The following is a 23,304-nucleotide window of genomic DNA, read 5'->3' on the forward strand; positions in this document are numbered from 1 at the left end:
TTTAATGTTCATTTAACACAAAAAGCCGAGTCAAACTCCTGGGAAATGACTGTTTGAGAGGAAAGAAATCTCATCTTACTGTGTATACTCTAAAAGTTTCTGCTCCAGCCAAATGTTTCAAGCAATCATGAGCTTACAACGACATCTCTAACTATATCAGTATCCATCTGGCACACAGAGTTGCTGAAAGCATCAGGTTGTTGGCTACATTACCATCCAGGCTACCTCTTCCAAGGGCTCGAAAAATGTCCGCTCAGCACTCTCCGCTGAGGCTCTCTGCCTCCTGCTGCAGCTCTGTCTCCTTCATACTGAAGATCACTGCTCTCTCTGCTCTGTGCAGGCTGACTTTCTTTTAAAGATATTTTAGCATGTTTTACTCTACCATTAGATCTGGAAGTTATCCAAATTGTATTTTTAAAACTTTTAAATCAAAAAACAATAATGTAATAAAAAACATTCTGACTGATACACTTCTTTTCTACTGTTGTTCATAAAAAACACAACAGGATGTACAACATTATCGGCATGTCATCAGTAACAGCAGGTAATGGCTTTAAAATGAAATATAGTTTTCAGCAAACATGCTGCTTTCTGCTGATATTACAAAATAATATTTTTTTAATGTTGACAAATTGAGCATGTATAAAACATCAACCCTAAGTTTAAGTATTTTTCCTATTTTGCACAATCAATGAGTATTAGATACACTGAAAAGCAGCATATTTCATGTCTCAATTTGCTAAAAGTATGTATAATGTGTTACTCTTTGAAACCTGGACAGACATCAGATTTCTTGTGCTGCGTTCAGATGCATTTCTCAAGCAACTGAGACTTTGAAACTGAAGCAAAGTGGTTTGGTTCTTTCGAAAACTTAGGGGAAGAAGGCAATGACCAACTTGGTAGGAAAATGTGGCAAGAAAATTAACTAAAAAAAATTGTTTTTTTTTGTTTGTTTTTATAAATGGAAGCTTATTAGAAAATTACCAAAAAAATTGGAAAAATGTCCCAAAAACCAAATTAAATAATAAATAAAACAATAAAATTATCTTTTTTAAAAAAAATAAAAAAAATCTCAACATTTTTTCTAGGTTTTTTTGTTTTATACTTTTATTTTTTGTTGATTTATTTTTGCTAATTTTCTGATAATTTTCTGATAATTTTTTTGCCATTTTTTAAAATTTGGTAATTTGGGCCATGTCTTGTTACATTGCTTGTCTTATCCCCATGTTTTTGAACATAAATATATAGAACATAAATATACATCCACTCGAAAAAAGTGGATGTAATGATACCGGTATCACATGTCGCCCAAATGAGTCGCATACTTTGTATAATGGCAAAAAAACCAATATCATGCATCCCTAATTTTTACTGAGACCAATGCTGTTGTGTTACATGTAATGCCTTATTATGACTCCTCAATACCAGCATGCTGCCTTAAATCACAGACTTGAGCATTATGATGTTGTTTGGTTCTGTGTAGAAATGTAAAGGCAGCATGAAGAATGGGCTTTGAAGCGGCCCGATAGGGCGATCTCTGCGTAAAAAGGGGCTTGCGATAATCGTTACACGTGTCACTCACCCCCCTCCTTCCCCAGCGGTGCTGAGTTCCTAAGAGAACGTTGTGGGATAAAAATTGCCACCAGCACTGACACTGGAGCTGACAGCTTAATGGTTGCATGGAAAAGTGGTAACAAGACCATCAGTATTTTATTAAAGGGACAATATAAAAATTATAGTTAATAATAATGACTTAATAACGTGCCAGACAATGCAGCTTTGCATGTAGGAAATGCAGGCGGCTTTTTCGTAATTGAAAGAGCGCCCTGTGCTGTAGCAGCAGCACACCTGGGTCACTCAATCTGGTGGCCAAGGTGTTACATGCCAACTCAAATTGAGCAGGGATGGCACTGAGCATTGCATTTCAGACGGCCCATGACTTTCTCACGCTGATTTTGTAGATACACAGATTTATTTAACCTACTTTAGCTTTAGTGATAAACATAGAGCAGACGACAGCTTTTTATTGTCCTGACAGCTGGAGGGGCAACTTGATGTTCTCAACCCATCAGTGTCTGTCACTCACAGCAACATCCATATTTATTTTCAGGTGTTTTACTCTCTGGTGAGTCGGGCACAGTTAAGATTGCTGCACTTTTTCTGACACACAAGCAGCAGAAGCTGCAATTGAAAAAAAAGTGCTCTAACTTGGCCAAAAGCCACACATGACTGGACCACATTACCAGACCAGAAGAGTTTTAATGGTTCGGGGAAGCTCATCAATCAGTCACTCGGAGCGTTTTGCCAGTGGACGCTGCTATGTGAATTATCTTGTGCTGCTACGTTCTATTCCTTGTTGTTGTGTTTGGAAGTACAGCTTATGTTTTATATCTGAGTTTTAGTACGCTTGTAATGTGAGGTGTAAATCCGTGGCTTTAAAATCATATTGCCGAGCACATGCTGCAGGTTTGACTGAGGGTTTTTCAAACTTGAGCGTGTAGAATACTGCTGCACAATATGCAAAGAATATATGATTATTCTGATAAATATTGTGATGCCATATGAGTGGGAATAGTAATTTTTGCATTTCTTTTTACTGAAAAATAAAGAAAATGATGATGGTGTGACTTTTTCTGGTGTTTGTACCAAACAAGTATGTTCTCTTAATTATGATTTGTCGAACCACAATGCTTCATTATAATATGTTGTTGTGACAAATTTTAACTTTATCAAAAAAAGAAAAAAAAATAGCTGTGCACTCTGAATATTGCACTTGGCCAGTATAGCCAGTATAAGTATAGGTTTCTACCACACCCTCACATGTACTTTTTGTATATTTTATCCTCATTGTTGCTTTATATTATGTGAAACAAATACACTAAACTAAACTATAGACTCATACAAAAGTAATCCATCAAGTCCAGAAAAATAACTTAAAGAAAAAAAGAAAAGTAACCCCCGAAATCATCTCCTATGACACACTCTCAGTGTGTTGGTGTATTTGCTTGTATTTCAGTCAGTAACACTGCCAGGCGAGGTCAGGACTATTTGAAAAGGAAACATTAGCAGCTGCACTGTAAGCAGCATCCATCCAAAAGGATGCTCAGAAAATTGCACAGTGAGGTGCAACGCCAAGCTGACCGAGCTTGTTCCAAAACAGAAATACATCTTTGCATTCACTTACAAGTACCGAATGGATGGTAATCCAGGTTTCAAAGGGTGAATATATTGTCCCTAAAATAATGTTTGCTCTCAGAGGAATCATCGAAATCAACAAGGACACATCACATTTATGCAACAAAGTGTGATGAAAAGTCGGTCAATGACTTGACAAGAAATGCCATATCCGCCTCCGTCTCTCAAGCGATGATTTTACTCTCCGTGTAGATTTTTTAGATGCCATTTGATACGGTCTTTCATGAGCCCATCCGATCTGAACGCGTTTATGCCCTGACACATTATTGGCAGTGTGTCCCACTCGAACTTGGCTACTGCAGACTAATCGTAAAAGGAGATGGCACCTGCCGTGTTGTCACTTGCTCTAAATTAAGTGAGAGGCCCTGTTTGGAATCCCAGATATTTCCTGGCAAGTTGTTTTTATTCAATATGTTTCACGCAAAACTACACGGATAAAATAGTAATTGATACATTTCTTGTGCTGGCAGAGGTACAAAAAAACAAAAAACCATGGTCATGCACAGAGCCATATGACAGGAGTAAAAACATTAAAACATGTTTACAAGAAGAGACAGTTATATAAATATTGTTCTAAAATGTACTCCAAAAGCTTATATTACTGTATGTTTTATATACATTTTAAGAACACTGTGGTCGCAGAAACATTTATATAACAGGGCTATTAAGATCGCCCTTACTCAGATGCATTGTAAATATCAACACATAAACAGTTTTGTCCTGTAAGTGTTTGCAGGCTGGGTGTGTGGGGGGGTATAGGGCATGTTGGGTGCTTCTGCCCCCCCCTCCCCCAAACACCATGTGGTATTACCCATCTCAGCAGGATAGCAACACCTTTTTTTTACTGTGTAGGTCTTATATATAATTAAAACTATTCCACTTTACAGAAGTACGATCAGATAATGTGCCACACTTTAAAAAAGGCACCTGTGAGGCTCATAAATGAGCACGGCAACGGATTATATTTACATTTGGATCTGATTTATGTTTAATTTGACATTTGTGTTGAAGTGCATCGACATGTGATGATAAAAAGATTATAGACGTATGGATTTATGCTTCTAAATATAACTTAAATTTAATTCTCTTGCAGGATACAGCACAGACACTCATTCACCCTAAAGGCACTGTTTGGGCATTAAGTGCTTTGCATTCTTCTTTTTTTAAAATTTTGTCCGTGTTTATGCATATGGCATAAATTTTGGCACAATTGTGTATTTTTGTTTAATCTTGGAATTTCCAGCTCAGCTCCTGCATTAAGTCTAAAATACACTGTGGAAACTTAACTGTTACGTTCAGACTATTAAGTGCAAAAAAATCTGCTATTGAAACCCATTCAAAGTACAATTTTTGATCCCACAGCCATCCAAGCATAAAAACATGCATGGTATCATTTCTGGGTGTCATTCTGGGCTTTTGCCTTGGAATTTTGTTATTTTTGCTATTTTCCACTTGATGACATTTTTTTTTACCATATTTGGCATTTGGAGAAAATACATAATACATTTCCATTAGGTGCACTGTCACAATCAACGCTGCTGCAAATCAGTGATCCCAGGCTGTGATACAGTGATATTGTGACAAAATTGGCATGTAAAGGTTTAAAATTCTGGAAATTAATGAATATTTACAATAGGGACTGACGTTAGAAAATTAACTTAATGAAAGTAGAAAATAATATGAATGTATAATATCTTTTAAAGCTTGATTTTGAAAAGCATATTTTGTGTGCAGAGTGATACGAGTGTGTGTGATATTAAAGCGGGCCCTGAGGGTTAAAGGCAGCTGCTCTCAGTCGCAGCATGTTGCTGGCATCAACGGCCCTTCATACATAAATGGCTATCGGGGTCAATTAAGGCATCCGCTCCCCCAAATACGTCCCGTCCGGCACCCACTGCTAATTTCCCTGCTGTCAGCTTTAAGAAAGCACATATCAGCTGTTTCACTGCAATATGAGTTACTATGCCGCTCCATGCGGAGTATTTCTGTATCTAATATGCAGCCTGGAGGCGAGCAGGCCGTGCTGTGGGGGTTTGAAACGACATACTTTAAAAAGACTTGTGGGCGGCGTGGAGCGGTATGGATATTACTGGTGTTCATCCAAGTTCAGGTGAAGCTCTCGTTACATATGAAGGCGCAGTTAGTGGTAGGTGGTGTGATATCCCCTAGTGATGTGAGCGATCCTACGAACACAAAAGAATTTTGAGGTAATTAATATGGATAGTTAATATGACCCTTATATATTTATCTTTAAGGCGGCAATCCACCCCAAAATCAAAATATTTTACCTCTTACCTGAGCTGCAGTTTATTAATCTAGATAGTTTTGGTGTGAGATACTGACTGAAGAAATGTCTGCCTTTCTTTCTTTGTTTTTTTTCATCTTTTTTGTATTTTTCTGTAAAATGTTAATTTAGGGTTTTTGTTTGTTTTTTCTTGATTTTTGCTTTCATCTGCTGTTTTCAAATTGAGTTTTTTTTTTTTTTTTAATAAATCTTGACTTTATGCATTTTTTAAATTGTTTGCAACCAAACTAAACTGCCCTCTCTCCAATGTTATGGAACTAGTTGGCACCAAAACGGTTTCTGTGGAAAATGGACAGCCAGCAAGACAGGAACATGGACGAGACACATTTGGCACTTTGTTTATATGTTTATGTGTTATGTGCGCGATCCACTGTGAGATATTATTAAAGCTAATAGCATTTAACGACTAACTCAAAGACAAAGAACAGCAGACAAAAATGTCCACATATTGGGAAAACGATAAGGTCTGGGAGCGCTTTACTCTCCGCTCAGAGGATAACAGCTGCCGTATAACAGAGAAGGTAAATTATTGTCATTGCCATGTTGTGCCATTATAAATGTTTGTAAAACGCTGCTGTTGCGTCTTATATATAACCCTAATGGCACACCTGTCACGGCTCTTTTGCTTCCACAATGCCAGCATGCTGTCTAAGGCTGCATTTAGACGAAGGCAGCAGCCTGTTCTGCCGAACCGGTCATGCACGAGGTGACAGGCTAACCGAAGGAGGAGTAGGAGGAGAAGTAGTGAGAGGAAATATGCCAGCCCTTAGCTGGTAATACATGTAGAATATTACAGTACAAATTCTGTTTTTTAATTGGGCTCAGACCCAAACTGCTGCCGTGGGTCGGGCTCGGACAGAAACTGTGCAGGTTCATGAAGGGTCGTGTCTGATTTTTTAGATCAGAGCTCTAATCCTTCTGCACAGTGATACACTTGGTGGATGTACTTTTTCAAATGTACATTTTTTGGGGTCATGAGTTCCATTAGAGTGGAGAGAAGGCAGAGATCTCTACGGCTGAAATCTTCAACACTCTGCAACTCACACCAAAACTATCTAGACTGATAAATATTACTACAGGTAAGAGGAAAAAATATTTATTTTTGATTTTGGGATGAACTGTACCTTTAAGTAACTGACGTTACCTGTGGTACAGGCTAGTGGTCTCGACACTGTTTCTACCCCAGCTGCTGGCCTATGAGGAAGACAGGTATATTTATAGAAAACTATCACATGTGCATACCTTAATGTAGATAAAATGTCATCAGCGGCAGCCAAGCCACTGCAATGTTTTAGATTACTAAAAAACATGCAAGCCGCATATCATGATTGTATTTTAGCCAAAATATGAAACTGGACACGCTGGTCAACAACTGTGTTAATGGCACGACACAGAAGGAGCACAGAGAGGTCGGTGACCTCGGAAATCCCACATTCAAGTGAAGAATGTGGAACATTTTTATGACCTGGATAGTTGAAAGACTAACTGGTGATTTATCAACACTGACCGGTAAAAACGACGGTAAAATCATTTCATAATTCACCTGCTTTTCTTGAGAAGGGGTTGATCCCAGCAGAGGACGGCTGCGATGGAAACATGGCAGGAGAGACAGCAGCAGGAGGGGGGGGAGGACAGAAGCCAGCAGTCGGTGGTGACTCCTGAGAAAACATACGATATTATGTCTTGCATCACCAAATTGGACTCAGTGATGAGTTTAAAATTGTAAAAGAGTTGTTTTCTGTTGAGTTTTTTTTAAAGCCTTAAAATGTAAAGTAAAATAAATTCCAAATGTGAATCTTTAAATGCATTTATTTTTATTGTGAATCAGAAAATGGTTGGTGGGCAGTAAGTTCAGTTTAACTGGTATAATGTGTATTCAGTCGACTCGTACCATGTGAGCCGGGCCTCCCTGCTCTGAACTCTCCTTTTGGACGTCTTTTGGTTTTGATTTAAACCAACCGCTGAACCATCCGACCTTGGCGCTCTGCATAAAATACAAAGAAAATGACGTCAAACGGCTCTAATGTGGGTCAGCAGACGTCAGTATGACAGCGACACGCACCTGTTGAGGAGGCTCGGAGGCCTCCTCGGAGGCCTCTAAACCTCGCGGGATGCTCTGCTGGTTTTGCTCCTGCTGACTGAAGTTGACTCCCATCATGTGAGCCTCCATCTTTAAAGGCAAACACAGAAAACGACACACATGCAGGTAACTTTTTGGAAACACTGACCAATGTTTAATACTCTAAGTAAAACACTGACATTTTTAGCAAAGAACTGAATTGTAGTAGCATAAAGGTGGCAAATTTAACTTATTTCTTTCAAGAACGTAAGACTTTACGAGAATAGCCCCTAAAAAATTAACAAGAAATTATTGAAAATTACAAGAACATTTCTTGAAAATTAGCAAAAAATAAAAGTAAACAAAAACAAAAAGGAAATTGCCATAAAAAGTGCTTAAAAAGCATAAAAATATATGTCTGTATCATATGTTTTTTCTGTGTTTTTAGTCTACTCCCTGAATCTCAATGGGACTATTCCTGAGATTAGATTAAAATATATACTTCTCTGGAAAAATATATATGTACACACACACACACACACACACACACACACACACACACACGTAAGTCTACCCCCTGACTCTCCATGGGACTTGTCCTGAGATTAGACTAAAATATATAGCTGCGTTCCTGGAGGTTTATTTATTTATTTATTTATTTTTACAATTGTGTTATATTTTTCTCTCTCTCTATCTCTATCCAGGTCATTTTTCTGTATGTGGTTTTCAGGTGTGGTTTCATCTTGATGAAGATCCAAGTAGAAATGAAATTTGAAAGTTGTTTTAAGTTGAATGTGGCAGAAAGTGACATCAAACCAGGAGATTGTCATCTTTGATGAGTACAGCATATCATTACTCACTGTGCTGGCTCCGCAGGACGACCCAGCCCCTGCAGAAGCAATAAAATCAAAATGTCAGACATGAGCCGACTCCCCGCGGTCCGTAGTACATATCTGAACACAGAGAGGCATGACTGCTGACTGACATTAGACTCTCACCCTCAGCGGCTGATGGCAGAGGACAATGTGGCGGGGCTCTGACTTCAGTGCTATCTGTGTTATGATAACTGAAGTCTTGGCTTGCAGCCACTGCGGGCGCTGGGGGAGCATAAAGCGGTGTAATTGGCATCGGAGGATTGGCGTGAGGCCTAGACAAGAGACAGTGAGAGGACGGTGACATAATGGTCTATTAGGACTGGATATCACACATGCGGTTAGAGTTTTTATCTGCCAGAGGAAGATCAATCCTCGCGTCACTTGGCGCTGACTTGGGTTCAACTTTGGGAGGGCAAAAAAAATGTTGGCATTGTGACGACATCATCAGGCTATTCCTGCATTAGTTTCAGTCTAATGGTGTATTATACCTTAAAAAAAAGGCCTATATAAAGGCGCGCATATCATGTGGAAAATTACCCTTCTTATGCTGCATTCAGATGCCTTTCACAAGCTGATTTCTTTCAAAAAGATGGAAGAAAAGCAAACCAGCACTTTGGCAAGAAATGTCCTGTAAAATGCAAGAAATTTGTATAAAAAAAAAAAGAAAAAGAAAAAAAAAAGAGGGAGGTAGAGAGATTATTATGAAAATAATAATAAAAATAGGAAAATGTCAAAATAATTAAAATTAAAATTATGTGACAGAAAAAACATATATTTTATTTTATTTTGTCATTATCTTGTTTTTTTTTTAATAGGTAAGTTACTTGTAACTTTTTTATTTAGTATTTTCTTGCAAATTTTGGAGTCAATTCCTGTCAAGTTGAGCATTACCTTTTTCTGTTTTTGAATGAAACAAAGCCAGTTTGCTCAGGTTTTAAAGGGTTTCCTTTGGGGAGGCATAAAACCCAACGCCCCCCATAAATAGCACCTATGCACGTGTCACTTGTATTAATGCCACTCGCTCAGTTTGAGATTTAAAGATGCTAAATTGTTGCGTTTGGTGTGTTTTGTCTTATAAGCCAAAAACAAATTTCCATCCAATGCAAATCTAAAGGACAATAAAGTTATGTAAAAATATGTGATCGACAGACTTAAATGAGATATGATGCTGCACATTTTGTACCAGTTCTGAGCTCCGCTGACGTCCCACGACAACGCGTTCATTCCCTCAGTGATTCCTTCGACGTGATGCTGCAGGCCCTCTGGATCCGCGGGGCCTCTGTAATAAAGGAGTTCAGGCTCTGGACTCTGGATGTCACGGTTGAAGTCGTCCAGGTCTGATTCTGCAGACAAATAAAGATGAAAGAAACATTTTTAAGTATTGCAGATGTAGAACGCAGTGAAGGGAGACACAACAGGCGTCATGGTGAATCATTTGAAAAGAGGATTAAAAATTACCTAAAATCACTTTGCCATCCTCGTGGGCCAGAGCTCCTCCCTCAGGAGGTGGCAGGTACGTTTCAGTGTAGTCATAACTCCCCATCTGAGCAAAATAAGAAATGTAGATATCTCTTCTGTAGATTTACTTTAAATAAAAATTCTTACATGCTGATGTTAAGCGGGTATAATGTATATAATATAATGTATATAATTACATTGTTCAGCATCTTAGTTTAGCTGCTAACATGCTCATTAACAAAAAGTGCGGCTGAGGATGTCATTTTTTTGCAGAAATTTTATCAAAAATCAAAGAATTTTTTTTCCAACACATGTAATTTTGGATTATAATCTATTTTATCGATTCACTGTTGCAGCCCTAGATCTGTAAAAACAAAGTTCACGTTTTTCTGAAGACAATAACTTTTTTTTCTGAAATGAAAGACATGGAGAAGCTGTGCGGGATCGCTCACCTGTAAACGGCGGTGCCTGGCACGCAGCTGTTGGAGCCAGTCGGGTTCCTGCCCGGCTCCGCTGACCCCCGATTCACTGAACTGACCCTCAGAGTGTCTCAGCCTGTCTGACAGCTGCAGGAGAAACGACGCACACATGAGGTACATCTGCGTGGAATCACTACAGTGTGTCTGCAGGATTGGAGGATGTGACAATACCTTAATAACTTCTCCAGTCAGCACAAAGAGAGGCTCCCTCTGTCTGAGGACGGCCTGTCCCACCACCTCGCAGTAATGAAACGCCGGTGACGAAAGCCCGCAGTCCAGCAGTCGACTGGCATACAGGAACTTATACACCTGAACACGACACAGCAATGTTCATCATCACATGCTTTACATCGGGCCGTGAAACTTCAAATAAAAGCCTCGTCCCTTTTACTATCACGCTGTGGAGACACAAATAAAGGCCTGTCTCGATTAGAGGCTCAGTCTGGTTACCATGCAGGTTATTTTTCTGAAAGATCTTTGGATGTATAAAACCTGGTTTTTGGCGACCTGCAGGAATTCACGTTCGTTAGCTGCTTTGATCACACATACAAATATGGACATGCTACACACATTTTAGCTTTGTAAGATTCTCCACAGTTCAACTAATTTTACTGAGACCATGAGCACCAAAGAAGACGGTATTATCGGCATAATAAACGAGAAAACAGCAAAAAAGAAAGACTATTTGTTAAAAAAAAGCTACGGAAAACTGTCCAGTGAACTATATTCATTATTATATATCTAAAATTATTTTACAGAATTATCACAATTTTTAACATTTTTTCAGGTCATTTCTCACTTTTTTGTCTAGGTTTTGTTTTTGCAAATTTTCTGGTGATTGTCTTGTATTTTTTACAGATTTCTTGCTAATCTCTGGGTCATTTCTTCTTTGTTGCTCATTACCTTCTCCTCACATTTATGAAAATAAATAAACAAATTAATGAAGCCAATTTGCCAAGGTTTCAAAGGGTTAAATAAGTAATTAAGTTTGAACAGTTTTGTGTGAAAGGAATTAAAAGTCTGTCCCAAATATCAGCCTGTTGAGTTCAAAGATTTAAGCAAATAATGACATAAATACTGATTGAAGTTTTACTGTATTTATGCAAATATGACTGCAAATGACAATAAAAGTATTTATAAAAATGTGTAAAAGCAGTGAGATCAGGTGTAATTGGGAGCTACCTGAAAGGACGGCATTAAAAGGCTTTTGTCCCCAAGTTTCTGGCAGTACTCGTACAGCTCGGTGCACTGGATGGCGAGGTTCGTGGCAAAGCCTTCAAAGGATTGTCTGAAGGAGAGCAGAGGACAGCAAACCGTTCAGAGCGAGATCATCTCAGCAAACACTGAGAGCACAGGAGCTCAAACAAACATGAGGGTTCAGATCCAGCTCACCTGTGGCTGCTGCCCAGCAGCACCAGTCTCTCTGCCTTCTGGGTGAACGCCCCAAAGGGAACGCCGGCCGTCAGGTAGCACACGTGGGCGGCATGTAAGAGGCCTTTGGAGGCTGCACGGGGAAGAGCAACACAAAGCTCGTATATCTGTGCACAAACAACATTACAGCCTGTCAGTGAGCGCGTCCGTACCGAGCGTGTCTCCCATGGTGACGATGGCCTTCTGTTGGACGGCAGGATTTCCGGTCTCATTGGAGAGCATGACGGCCAGATGAGGCCTCCAGTCTCCCCATTTTTCATTTCCGCAGCACTGGGAACAGAGTACATCTATCAAGACTCCTAATGGCTAATAAGATGGATGGTTTACAATACTATAATTGTGTCTGTGAGGAGTTTATGTTGTGGATGTTTTACCATGGCTACAGCCGGGATTCTCCCAGTCAGCAGGTGGAAAAGAGTCTGGAGGGGATCACTGGCAGTCAGCTGGCCTGTAAACCTGAAAAAAGAGATGTTAGTGTCATTGCACATCTTAAAGGGACAGTTCAGGGATTCCTGAAGCGTGGCTGTACCCCGGTCAATTTGCGTCCAGTATGTCTCTGCAAATGGGAAGCGCACCGACCACCAGCTGCTGTATATTACATACTGACGACACATGCTTCAAAATTCCCAAACTATCCCTTTAACCCTTTGAAACCTGAGCAAATTGGTTTGATTTCTTGCAAAAACAGGGCAGAAGGCAGTATGCAAAAAAGGTTAAAAAATTAAAAACAAAAAAAAATTAATAATAATTATAAAATAAAGAAATATATATATATATATATATATATATATATATACATACAAAAAATAAAAATAAAAATAAAGTAAAAAATGAAATCTAACAAATAATTATTAAAAAAAATAAAGAAGTATATATATATATATATATATATATATATTTACAGATTTTTTGGGCCATCTGCAAGAAGTTACCTGAAAATTTAAAAAAAGGTAAAAAAAAAAAAAAAATAAAATAAAATAAAAAACCAAAATATTAATAACAATAATGATAACATTAGGAATAAGTATATGTATATATAGTTAATATAATTTGGGATATATAATTATAATTATTAACTGTTTTTTTTTTTCAATTTTCCCCCTTTAAAAAAAAATCTTGTTCTCTTTACTGTTTTTTTTTGTAATTCGTCTGACATTTCTTGCGAGGCTTGCTCACTACCTTTTTCCCCACATTTTCAAAGGCGTTCCTAGCAGATTTTAAAGGGTTTAACAGCATGTAAAAGGCATCTGAACGCAGAACAAACACGTAACGTCCATCAAGGTTTCAAAGGGTTAACCGAAGCTTCAATGCGTGCTAGAATCAGAGCGACTGAACTAAACAAAGGCCAACACATTTACAGATCATCTCCGCAGCTCCTCTGTGCAGATGCATCGTGCTGATGTCAATGCCTGCCTGTCCACTCTGCCCACACACATTCCTCTGATGACATATGGGACATACTGCTGATGCCAAAGGACTCTGTAAAAATGGACTGGGTAACATGAGAAACACTTCACAGAAACTGTAGTTTAGTGACATAATACAAACACGTCTCTGTAATGTAATCCTCACTCCTCTGTGGCTGGTGCAGCCATTAAAAAGCTTGATCTTAGTGTATATCAAGGGATTATTTACACTCTCTGGGAAAGTGTTTATGGGCTGTTATGTACTGTCCCACCCTGTGCAATGTATATATAACTTAGCAGACAACCTCTGATAAACTCTAATGAACTTTTGTGAGCTCACAGAAATAATGATTTATTATCAGTTTAGAAATCAATTCCAACCTTGGCCTTATTGAAAAAAAAGAAATAGGGAAAAGAGAATGAGCAACTTCCAGGATTTAGGATTTAGTATACGTAGTAGGTTTTTTTTTAAAAGAAATCTAGTACAGTCATCATAAGCACACATTTAAAATTATTTTACATATTTATTACCACTTTAAGAACTTTTTTTTTTTTTTTTTGTTTATTTTATTTATTTATTTATTTATTTTCTTTTAAAGTTTTTTTAGAATTTCTAATAAAAATCTTTTTTGTCAGCTCACAAAAAAAACTGATTTAATATTGCTTTATAAATTAATTTCCCACCTCGTCCTTATTGAAAAAAAACTTCATGTTAGAAATACTAATTATGTTTTTATTTTATTCTGAAAATGTTTACGAACAGAAAGCCACGTTTAAGTGTTTCTGAGATTTTATCGCCTGCTGTTTGTACTGTAATTACCTTCCATAGCTAAATAAGGGGAAGTATTTTTGGACACGGGTGTGAAAAGCCTCAGGATTTCTTAGACAGAGTTGATGTCCTGCGTTTCATGTCACGTGCTCCACAAGTCATAAGTATAACCATTCCTCAGTTCTGACTGCAGGCAGATGCTGTCGGGGTGCAATAAGTTGATTTTTCTTCAGAGTTGCTTTAACCCTTTGAAACGTGTATCGACACCATTTTTACGTGCTGCATTCAGTCGCCTTTCACATGTATTTAAACCTTAAGCACTTTAGTTTGATTTCTTTCAAAAACAAGGAAAAGGGCAACGAGCAACATGACCAGAAATGTCCCCAAAATTGCTAGATTTATTATTTATATAAATATGTTGCAATATTATCATAATTTTTGGAACTTTTTCCCCACATCATTTCCGATTTTTTTTTTTTTTACTTCTTTTTTTTTAATTACAAAAAAAAAACTTTCTTTTTTGTTGCCAATTTTCAGGTAAGTTTTTTTTTTGTAAATCTTCACTGATTTCTTCTTTTTTGGGTCATTTCTTCTGAAGTAGAAAAAAATGAGGCCAGTATTTACTCTGTGAAAATGTCCCCCTCTGTACCTATTACCCATTTACCATGCTTGTTACTGTATTCATTTTTTCTTTGTTTTATTTATTTACTTGTTGTCTTTTTGTTGGGAGGCGAGGGTAGGATGGAGGTATTTGATCTGATCTTCAGAGTTTTGCTAAGATGTGCCTCTTTTCCTGTTTTTTGGAATAACCAATGATTGTGTGTGGAGGAAAATGCTTTCTAGGCAAATGTTCATCATGTGACCAACAAGGAAATGACAATACCCCGTGCGGACACTGTGCCAAAATGTTTCACAGCCCAGCTGCGTTCCTGGAGGCTCAGCTAAAACACACACAGGACACAGAGGATGTCCTCCTAATACACGTGACAGAAATAGCGCCCACATCTTGTAGCTGCGAGTTTGAAGCAGCTCATTAAGTATCTAAATTTAGTGAGAGGGAGCATTTCTTCGCAGATTACCGCCCCTGTGTACAGCTGTGAACGGATTTCTTGCAGCTGTCGTGTGTCTCATGACTCTGCTCTTCTCACCTGCTCAGCACAGTGGTGTACGTCCTGTTGTCCATTTTGCTGGCCAGAAAAAGTGCGTGTCCCCACAGGCCGCTGCCCATCGCCGACTCCAAGGCCTCCTGGAAACCACACGAGGAAGTGTGAGGAGACAAACACTTAGCACAGTTTGACATCCATAAATATGTAACGCAAAGCTTTGCACCACTCAGTTAAAGGATGTATCCTAACAGGTGCCTGATGAACTATTTAATCTTTTGCAGATTACTATCTGAGCACATACTGTATTTATATCCTGAAGAGCAGGGGCCTCACGCAGCAACATACTCTTAAATTTTCTCTTAATTGTCTGATAAGAATAAGAATACAAAACGTGCTTAAGCACCCAAATCTGCTCCGAACCGGTGTGTTCAGTGCTGAATCCCACTAATCATAAGTCACCTGTTCGCACAGGTAACGCCCCCTACACCAGAAAAGGGCAGGTTTTGTGACGTGTGTAAAGACTGGAGACATGAAACCAAAAAAAGGTTTTGGGATGAAGAACTTCTGACGTTAAATACACTTAAACAAAGTAAATGTAATTTCAGGGAAAAGAACTGAAATATTAAAACTAAAAATACACATGCACAAAGGTTTAAATAAATTTTAAAAATCAAAATAATTTAATTAATTAGAGTAAATCCTCTACATACAGTATATATGAGAAGCTGGGACTATAAAATGTTTTTTGCATGAACAATGACTAACACGATTATAGAAATAGTGACCAGTTAATTTTCTAATTAACTGACTAATTGTTTCAGCTGAACTTGTATATTTTCAGATTTTTGTTTTGTGTGTGAAAATATTCATTTGTAAAGCAGTTATATAATAATAGTAGTGGAGTAAAAAGTACAATATTTCCCTCTGAAGTGTAGAGGAGTAAAAGTAGAAAGCAGCATGACATTAAAGTACTCATGTAATGGAAAAGTAACTTCAAATATGTACTTATGTACAGTACTTGAGTAAATGTACTTAGTTCCATTCCAGCTCTGGTCAGCAGAGCGACGAACAGTAACTGAAATTACGGTAATTGGGATCAATGCACCAAATATTGCACACAGTGTTGTTGTAATATCAATATTGAGGTATTTGGTAAAAAGTATGTTGATATTTAATTTTCTCTGTACTGCGCAGCTCTACTTTAAATAGCAATACTTTTACCTATGTATGATTTTAATGCAGGAGTTTTATTAGAATAGAATATTTTTAAACTGCAGTGCTGATACTTTTACTGAGGTATTTTAACTGAATAAATAATAATCGTGCTTAGAGAGAGTTATAAAGGTAGAAACCTTCTTTCTTCCAGCCAGCAGCAGCTGAGTGTAGCTCTGCAGGGCCTTGGCAGAGCTCTCAGGGCTGAAGCTGCTCGGGTCTCCAGTGAGCAGGTCGTCATCTTCTGCACGCGGCGGCGCTTCAGCCGTCGCTCCCTCACTGAAGTCAATGAGCGTGGGAGCGTCTGCCTCCCAGCTTCCATCTGAATGTGAGCCCTGCATCAGCAGCTCTGCGATGTCTGAGCCCACTATTTGCTGAAACAATGAAAAATTTAGTGATGATTTTGAATTAATGATGGCAAACCTGCATAATCGGAGAAAATCATATTTGCTTGTCTGGAATCAGTTTTTGTCTTTTATAAAAGGACTAAACATGTCATAGGAACCACATACAATACTGAGATCTTGTGCTTTTTGCATGTACATCTCATGACTTTCTTGTATTATGAATATTTCTTTCTCAATGAATTACAGCTGTAACATATGGAGGGAGGGAGGGAGTGGCTTCTTGTTTCTTTTATTTTGACCCACAGGGACGTCTCTTTGTCTCCAGGCTTGATTTGGACAATAGGTCACCTGATGACCTCTACAAGGACTGTTACTGTGCTGATGGACCTTTGATTCATTAATGTTATGAATATTGCAGAGAAGATGCTGTTCTTGTGATTAATCTGTGCTGTTTGTGTTTTTTTTCTGATGTCTATTTGTATTTGTTGTTAAAATGGAAAATGAAAACTTGTATATACTAAAAAAAGTAAATATAAAACTAAAATAATAGCTTGACTATGGCTTGTACATAAGTAAATTTAAAACTGTATTTTTCTGTTTTTATTTTTTGATTTTCTTATTTTATTTTTTATTTTCCTTTTATATTTATTGTTTATTTTCTGTACATTGAGAGCAAAGCTAACTGAAGTGAAATTCCTTGTTTGTGTAAGCATACTTGGCCTATAAAGCTGATTCTGATTCTAAAAACTTGACAAATGAGCACTATTTCCACATAACAACACATGACCCACTTACACCGTTCTGCCTGCAGAGCAGGATCAGCAGATTCCACAGGAGGGCAGCAGATCTTCGGTCGTGCAGCTCGTCGTCTCTCATGCAGGCGGCCGCCCTCTGGTGGGCAAACTCGATAGCATCTACTTTGTGCAAATCTTCCCTTCAAAAACACAGAAAAAAAGCAAATACAGCTTTTAAACATTGAATATTAGACATAACCTTTGAATCTCTGTGTTATGTTTTTATTTAGTGGTGAGCATTTTCAGTTTCAGATTTGCAAAACAAATGACAAAGTCGCAGGGTGAGTATTGTAAAATCGGGACACTTTTTGAAAATTTGCATTCTTTAACAATTTACAAAATTTCCCGAATGTCTGAGCTCCAAACATGATACCATCTAATTAACATCAGCCCCCTTACTACAATATGCAAAATAAAAAATTAAGAATAATTTAACAGAGAATCACTGATTTCATTTCAAACACAAAATGTCCTGAGTCCACTTTGGTAAGGGCAAAATGGGAAACCTTCAGTGCCAAAATGGAACAACTTAAATTAAGATGCAAAAGTCAAAAAAGACACTGAAGAAGAGAAGTAATTTCAGTATTTAATGTCTTTGAGTCGGCCTACCTGGTTAAAGGTCCTGGGAAGTTTCTCATCTCCTGCTGTTCCTTTGTCTCACCCAGAATTACCTGCGAGGACACGAAGACAAAAATCATCTCCTGCACTTTTATTCAAGACCACAATGCTAGAGTTTAAGAAGAATAAAATCTTGTAATATTCAGGGTTTCCAGGTTTCAGACACTTAAATTAAATGCTTTTTAAGACATTTTCAAGATAATTGTAACCCTTTGACACATGGATCAACATCGGTTTCTTGTGTTTTGGGCGCCTTTCACAAGCTTTTGAAACCAGAGCAAAGTGGTTTGATTTCTGTTCAAAAAATATGGCTAAAAATATGACACGCAACTTGGGAAGAGATGTCTCACAAATTATATGAAAGTAGGAAAAGCTGATAAGAATTATAGAAATATTAGAAAATATTGCATTCATTAGAATTATATATTAAAAGTCAATTACATTTACATTTTCTTGATTTTTTTAAACCTTTTTTTGCCAATTTTCAGGTAATTTTCTTGTAACTTTGAACTTAGCTCATTTTGATTCATTTTTTGTGAAGTTGCTCATTATCTTAAACCAAATTTAAGACCGATTTCTTTGGCAAATCATCTTTCTCTGATCGAAGCATTGCAGACGTACATCAAAGTAAGTAATGATGAGTTAGGTGAATCTACATTTTACCACCAGATGAGTGCAAGTCGAAAGTATTAGTTTCAGTGGTCGGTTTAAGTATGGGGACATCAGAGATGTGGACTTCTGACATCAGGAAATTTGAGGATGGAAAAAGAAAACATTGTAGGAAATAAACCCTTTGAAATCTGGATTGACATCACTTTTCTTGAGCTTTGTTCAGATGTCTACACAAGTATTTAAACCTTTGCACTTTTCTTTGGAAACAGGGGAAAAGTCAACATGCAACTTGGCAACAAATGCTCTGCAAACTGCAGGAAATTAGTAGATTTGGGAAATTAAAAACTAGATTTATGAATAATTATATGTTTAAAATTATTTTACAGAAATATTATTCTTCAAGCAATTTCTTCAAGTAAATTCCTTTTTGTGTGTGTGTTTTTTTTTACTTTCTTTGTTTTTTTGTTTGTTTTTTTTATTTTTGCGTTGCTGGGTTTTTTCTGTAATTTTTAGTTGATTTTTTGCTCATTTGTGGATCATATCTTCATCAGCTGCTCACTGCATTCCTCCCATTTTTGGAGACAAATCCAGCCAATTTGGTCAAATTTCAAAGGGTTAAAGCCCCACAAATTAAAATTAAAGACTAATAAATGACTTTCAAAGACCAATGTTTATACAACTGAATTTTTTAAGGACCTGCAGACACCCTGAATATCATTACGAGCTGGTGTTGAACTTACTTCCAGACTGTGGATTTCCACCTGACTGATGTTCTCCTGTGTGGCCAAGCCTGGACTGACCCGGACCAGCTGACCCGCTGGCCCAAAGCTGACCACAGCGTGAGGGATGGAGTACTTCAGAGGAGCCGACACCTGATGCACAGGTGCATGCTCTGAGGACACATGAAGCACGGAAAACCACGTCAGAATCAACACACGTCAACAAAGTGACAGAAAAGAGCTTTACCTGCGACACTCACCTGCGTCAGATGCGAGAAGAGACTGTGGGACGGACTCGCTGTGTTCAGCTCCGTTAATGTACTGACTCAGTTCATAGCTGCTGGAGGACAAGCCCGAGTTTTTGGAACTTTCTAATGTCCCCAGGTAGTAAGAGGACAGCTCTTCATTGTCTCTGGAGGGATTATCCTCGTAGTCGTTGAGGTAATGCTGGGAGTGGTTTCTGCTTTGCTCATACCTGGAAAAAATGAGAGTAATTCTTGCATTTTCATGGAAATATATATCCAGTTTGCTCATTTCTACTGCTACTACAGCATAAAATGATTCAGTCCCAAAGCACTCAGGTCACGACACCTTTGCTTTTAAAAAAGACTTTACTGTGGTGTCGCTCACAGCTCCCTCCACCTGCTCATATGCTGAAAAACAGAGCTGTAAAAAATAAATCAAAATGCTAGCAAGCTAACACTGGCTTCCTGTTGGTTCTTGAATTGATTTGAATTTTACTCATGGATTTTAAGGCATTACTGGGCTTTCTTGTCTCTTTTCACTTACAAACGCAGAAAAAACAGTACAACTGGGTGATATAAGTTCAATAAATAAAGAAGCTTTAAAACTGAGTTTACAAAGTGATTTGACAAACCAGACAAAGCAGAGGCAACATAATCAAAATCCTATAAACAATAATGCCTAATCATGGCCAGTGAAAAAAAAAACAATTACAACACAAAAATAACAATAGCAACCCAAACCAACAAGAGTAAATCAAATTCAAAGAATATAAGCAGTAAACACGGAATTAAGAGTATTAATAACAGAGTTAAACACGACAGATACAATAAAAAATACATGTAATTAAAAGCAAACTAAAATAGACGAATTAAAATCATGGTTAAATAACAGTTGAAACTAAGATTATGTTACCTACTTCACGCCTTCAAAATACATTTTGATGCTTTTTTTGGTTGTTATTCAAGAATTTGTGAACAAGACACGGGTGTCATACTTTGATGTTTTGTACAAACGGAGGCTAGAAAATTAGATTAAACAGTAAAACTAAGCTGTGCTGATAAATTTGTGTCACTGCGCTGCTGTTTTATCGCCTAAAATGTTGCTTACTGTTTCCCTGTAGCTTCACGTCGACCGTTACCGCCATATTGTTTTTTTGTGGACAAACTGCCCAGCTGGTGTTACATCACCCATAGGGAGGGACGCAAGGCATTCTGGTAGTTGTAGGCTAAACTGCAGCCCTTTTCAATGTTTTCTTTGGTCACGTCGCACACATTTCAAAAGTACTAGTAAAAAATATTAAAAATATCCTAGTAATATTAAAAAAAACTTTCTTATTTAACTATTCCAAAAACATAATTTTATTTAAAGTTTGAGTAAATATTGAATATATTTCTTATGTTTTAGAGTGTCACCCTGTTTATTCTATTTTTAATCTTTTTTTATTACATTGTTATCTTTTTTTTGTATCTTGTGATTTATTTGCAGAACTGAACAATTATGAAAATACATCTAATTGTGATTAGTTTGACTGATACTGCAACTACACTATAATTTGCAATATTAGTAGGGATGATCATCAGTCATCAGTCAGTCATTTTCTGTAACCGCTTGTCCTCGGAAGGGTCGCGGGGGGGCTGGAGCCAATCCCAGCTGTCATCGGGCAGAAGGCGGGGTCACCCTGGACAGACCATCGCAGGGCCGACACATAGAGACAGACGACCATACACGCACACAGTCACACCTAAGGGCAATTTAGAGTCACCAATCAACCTGAGCTGCATGTCTTTGACTGTGGGAGGAAGCCGGAGACCCGGAGAGAACCCACGCAGACACGGGGAGACCATGCAAACTCCGCACAGAAGGGCCCCCGCCCGGACCAAACAGGGATGATCATGTTTACACCATTATTCTCATTTTCACTGAAAAACATATTAAATGATTATATATATTAAAATGGTATTTTGGCACAAATGAAACAATATTTCACCTCCTGCCATTTGAAAATCGCAGTGCACCGTCTTGCAGTTTAAAAAAAATGAATAATTGTTCAGCCCTATTTCTTTGTATGTTATTTTGCCTGTAAGATGTTTGTAGCTTCATTTTTTCCAAATGTTATTTTTGTCATGAACATATCATTACACTTCAGGAATGAACAAATTGCGCTAAATGATTTTAAAGCCTTCTTGGGCAGTTTGGTGCATTCAGTGATCACGATTCAACCGTGTTTCCAAAATAAAAATGAAAATCTTATTGATCATTTTCTACCGTCAGTTACAAATCAATTACACGGTTGACTTCATACAGGTGTAATCTTTTGCCTCACCTGTACTCCTCAGTGTAGGAGCTCCCTGAATGTTCCTGCCTGTATGCTCTGTCGTGGTAAGGGCCCGCTCTAACCGGCTCCTGGGGGCCCCACTGGCCGGCATCTTAATGATCAGAGTAACAGACAAATACAACGCCATTTATTTTTACCAACATGTCGAGCCAGTAAAAGCTTTTTTGTCTCACAGTATAGTTTTGTCTCACTGTACCCCGTTGTCCTCTGTAGTAGTCGTGGTCATAGTAACCGTAGCCGTCTCTGTAGTCCCAGGGACTGTAGGGCGGATAGTCGTAGCCATGCCTGGAAATAAAGGACCACTTCTTTTATTAATGCATTAATTTATGTTCTTCATTATAAGACATAATGTGCTAAAAACACTGATCATCAGAAAATCTAGATATTATAGTGGCGTTAAGAGTGTCCAGCTTCTCCCTTCGTTCTTTAACCCTTCACATGGTGACAAGTAGTGAGTATCCCAGCATGCACTGAACCGCAAGAGGAAGGCAAACATGAGCTATTGCACCTCCACGCCTCCCCAAAATGTGTTTATTTAAATGATAGCATGATTTAGATAAACCAAAATGTTTTTTCAACATCCCCAAGCATTTTTTTTTTAGAAAAGCCCCTAAAATTTTGAATGAAAAAAGCTCAGATGTTTGTTTTTTTAAACTTCTCCAAAAAACAATTAAAAAGCATTTTTTTTTTCTTTTAAAAGTGCAAAAATATTTTAAGGGGGGAAAAAGCCAAAACATTTTTAAAAAAATGTAAAAATGCCATTTTTTTATTGCCAAAATTGTTTAAAGAAAAAAAAGCCAAAATGTTTTTCCAACATCCCCAAGCATTTTTTTTAAAAGCCATTTTTTTCTTTAAAAATCGCCAACAATTTTTAAAGAAAAATGTTTTCTTTAAACATAAAAAGAAATCTTTTAAAATTGTCAAAAACTTAAAAAAGAAAAAAATGGCCAATATTTTAAAGTTAACACACCTTCCAAACGTTTGGATGGCATGTGTCCTGTAAAAATCAGCAGTCAGATAAATACAACATATAGCCATCTAAAGCTGAATGCCCCTCTCCAAAACCAGTCTCTACAGTCCCTACAACACGGTCTTATTACTGTACACACCTGGACTGGGGTCTTTGGTGGTCTGGACGTCCATAGCCGTAAGGATACTGCTGAGTGCTGTGAGGGTACTGCTCCGGTCTGGCAGGAGGAGGACCGGTGAAGTGATCCCTGTAGCGGGCATCCTGAGCCCAGAGCCTGTCCCTCTCTCTGGGGTTGGGTGGCGGGTAGCTCTGGTCCCTGTCCTGCTGAGAATACCTGTAGAGGTCCTCTCTGTCTTTGGTTCTGTGGG

General features: G+C 37.9%; 1 protein-coding gene across 1 annotated transcript; it reads right to left on the reverse strand.

The window, feature by feature from the left end:
* Nucleotides 1-4,705: 4,705 nt before the first annotated feature.
* Nucleotides 4,706-23,299, reverse strand: sec16b (SEC16 homolog B, endoplasmic reticulum export factor; the record flags this gene model as incomplete). Its single annotated transcript, XM_042484117.1, has 24 exons — nt 4,706-5,378; nt 6,645-6,694; nt 7,044-7,158; nt 7,392-7,484; nt 7,563-7,670; nt 8,420-8,448; nt 8,558-8,706; nt 9,618-9,777; nt 9,893-9,977; nt 10,345-10,458; nt 10,543-10,680; nt 11,554-11,659; nt 11,764-11,875; nt 11,955-12,072; nt 12,177-12,258; nt 15,126-15,223; nt 16,436-16,669; nt 17,438-17,576; nt 18,046-18,107; nt 19,407-19,558; nt 19,646-19,860; nt 21,955-22,057; nt 22,163-22,251; nt 23,076-23,299. Coding segments are annotated over 23 exons (2,742 nt in total), but the record flags the coding sequence as incomplete, so codon positions are not given.
* Nucleotides 23,300-23,304: the final 5 nt, after the last annotated feature.

The sequence above is a fragment of the Plectropomus leopardus genome, chromosome 3 (assembly GCF_008729295.1).
Source record: "Plectropomus leopardus isolate mb chromosome 3, YSFRI_Pleo_2.0, whole genome shotgun sequence".
NCBI classification, from domain to species: Eukaryota; Metazoa; Chordata; class Actinopteri; order Perciformes; family Serranidae; genus Plectropomus; species Plectropomus leopardus.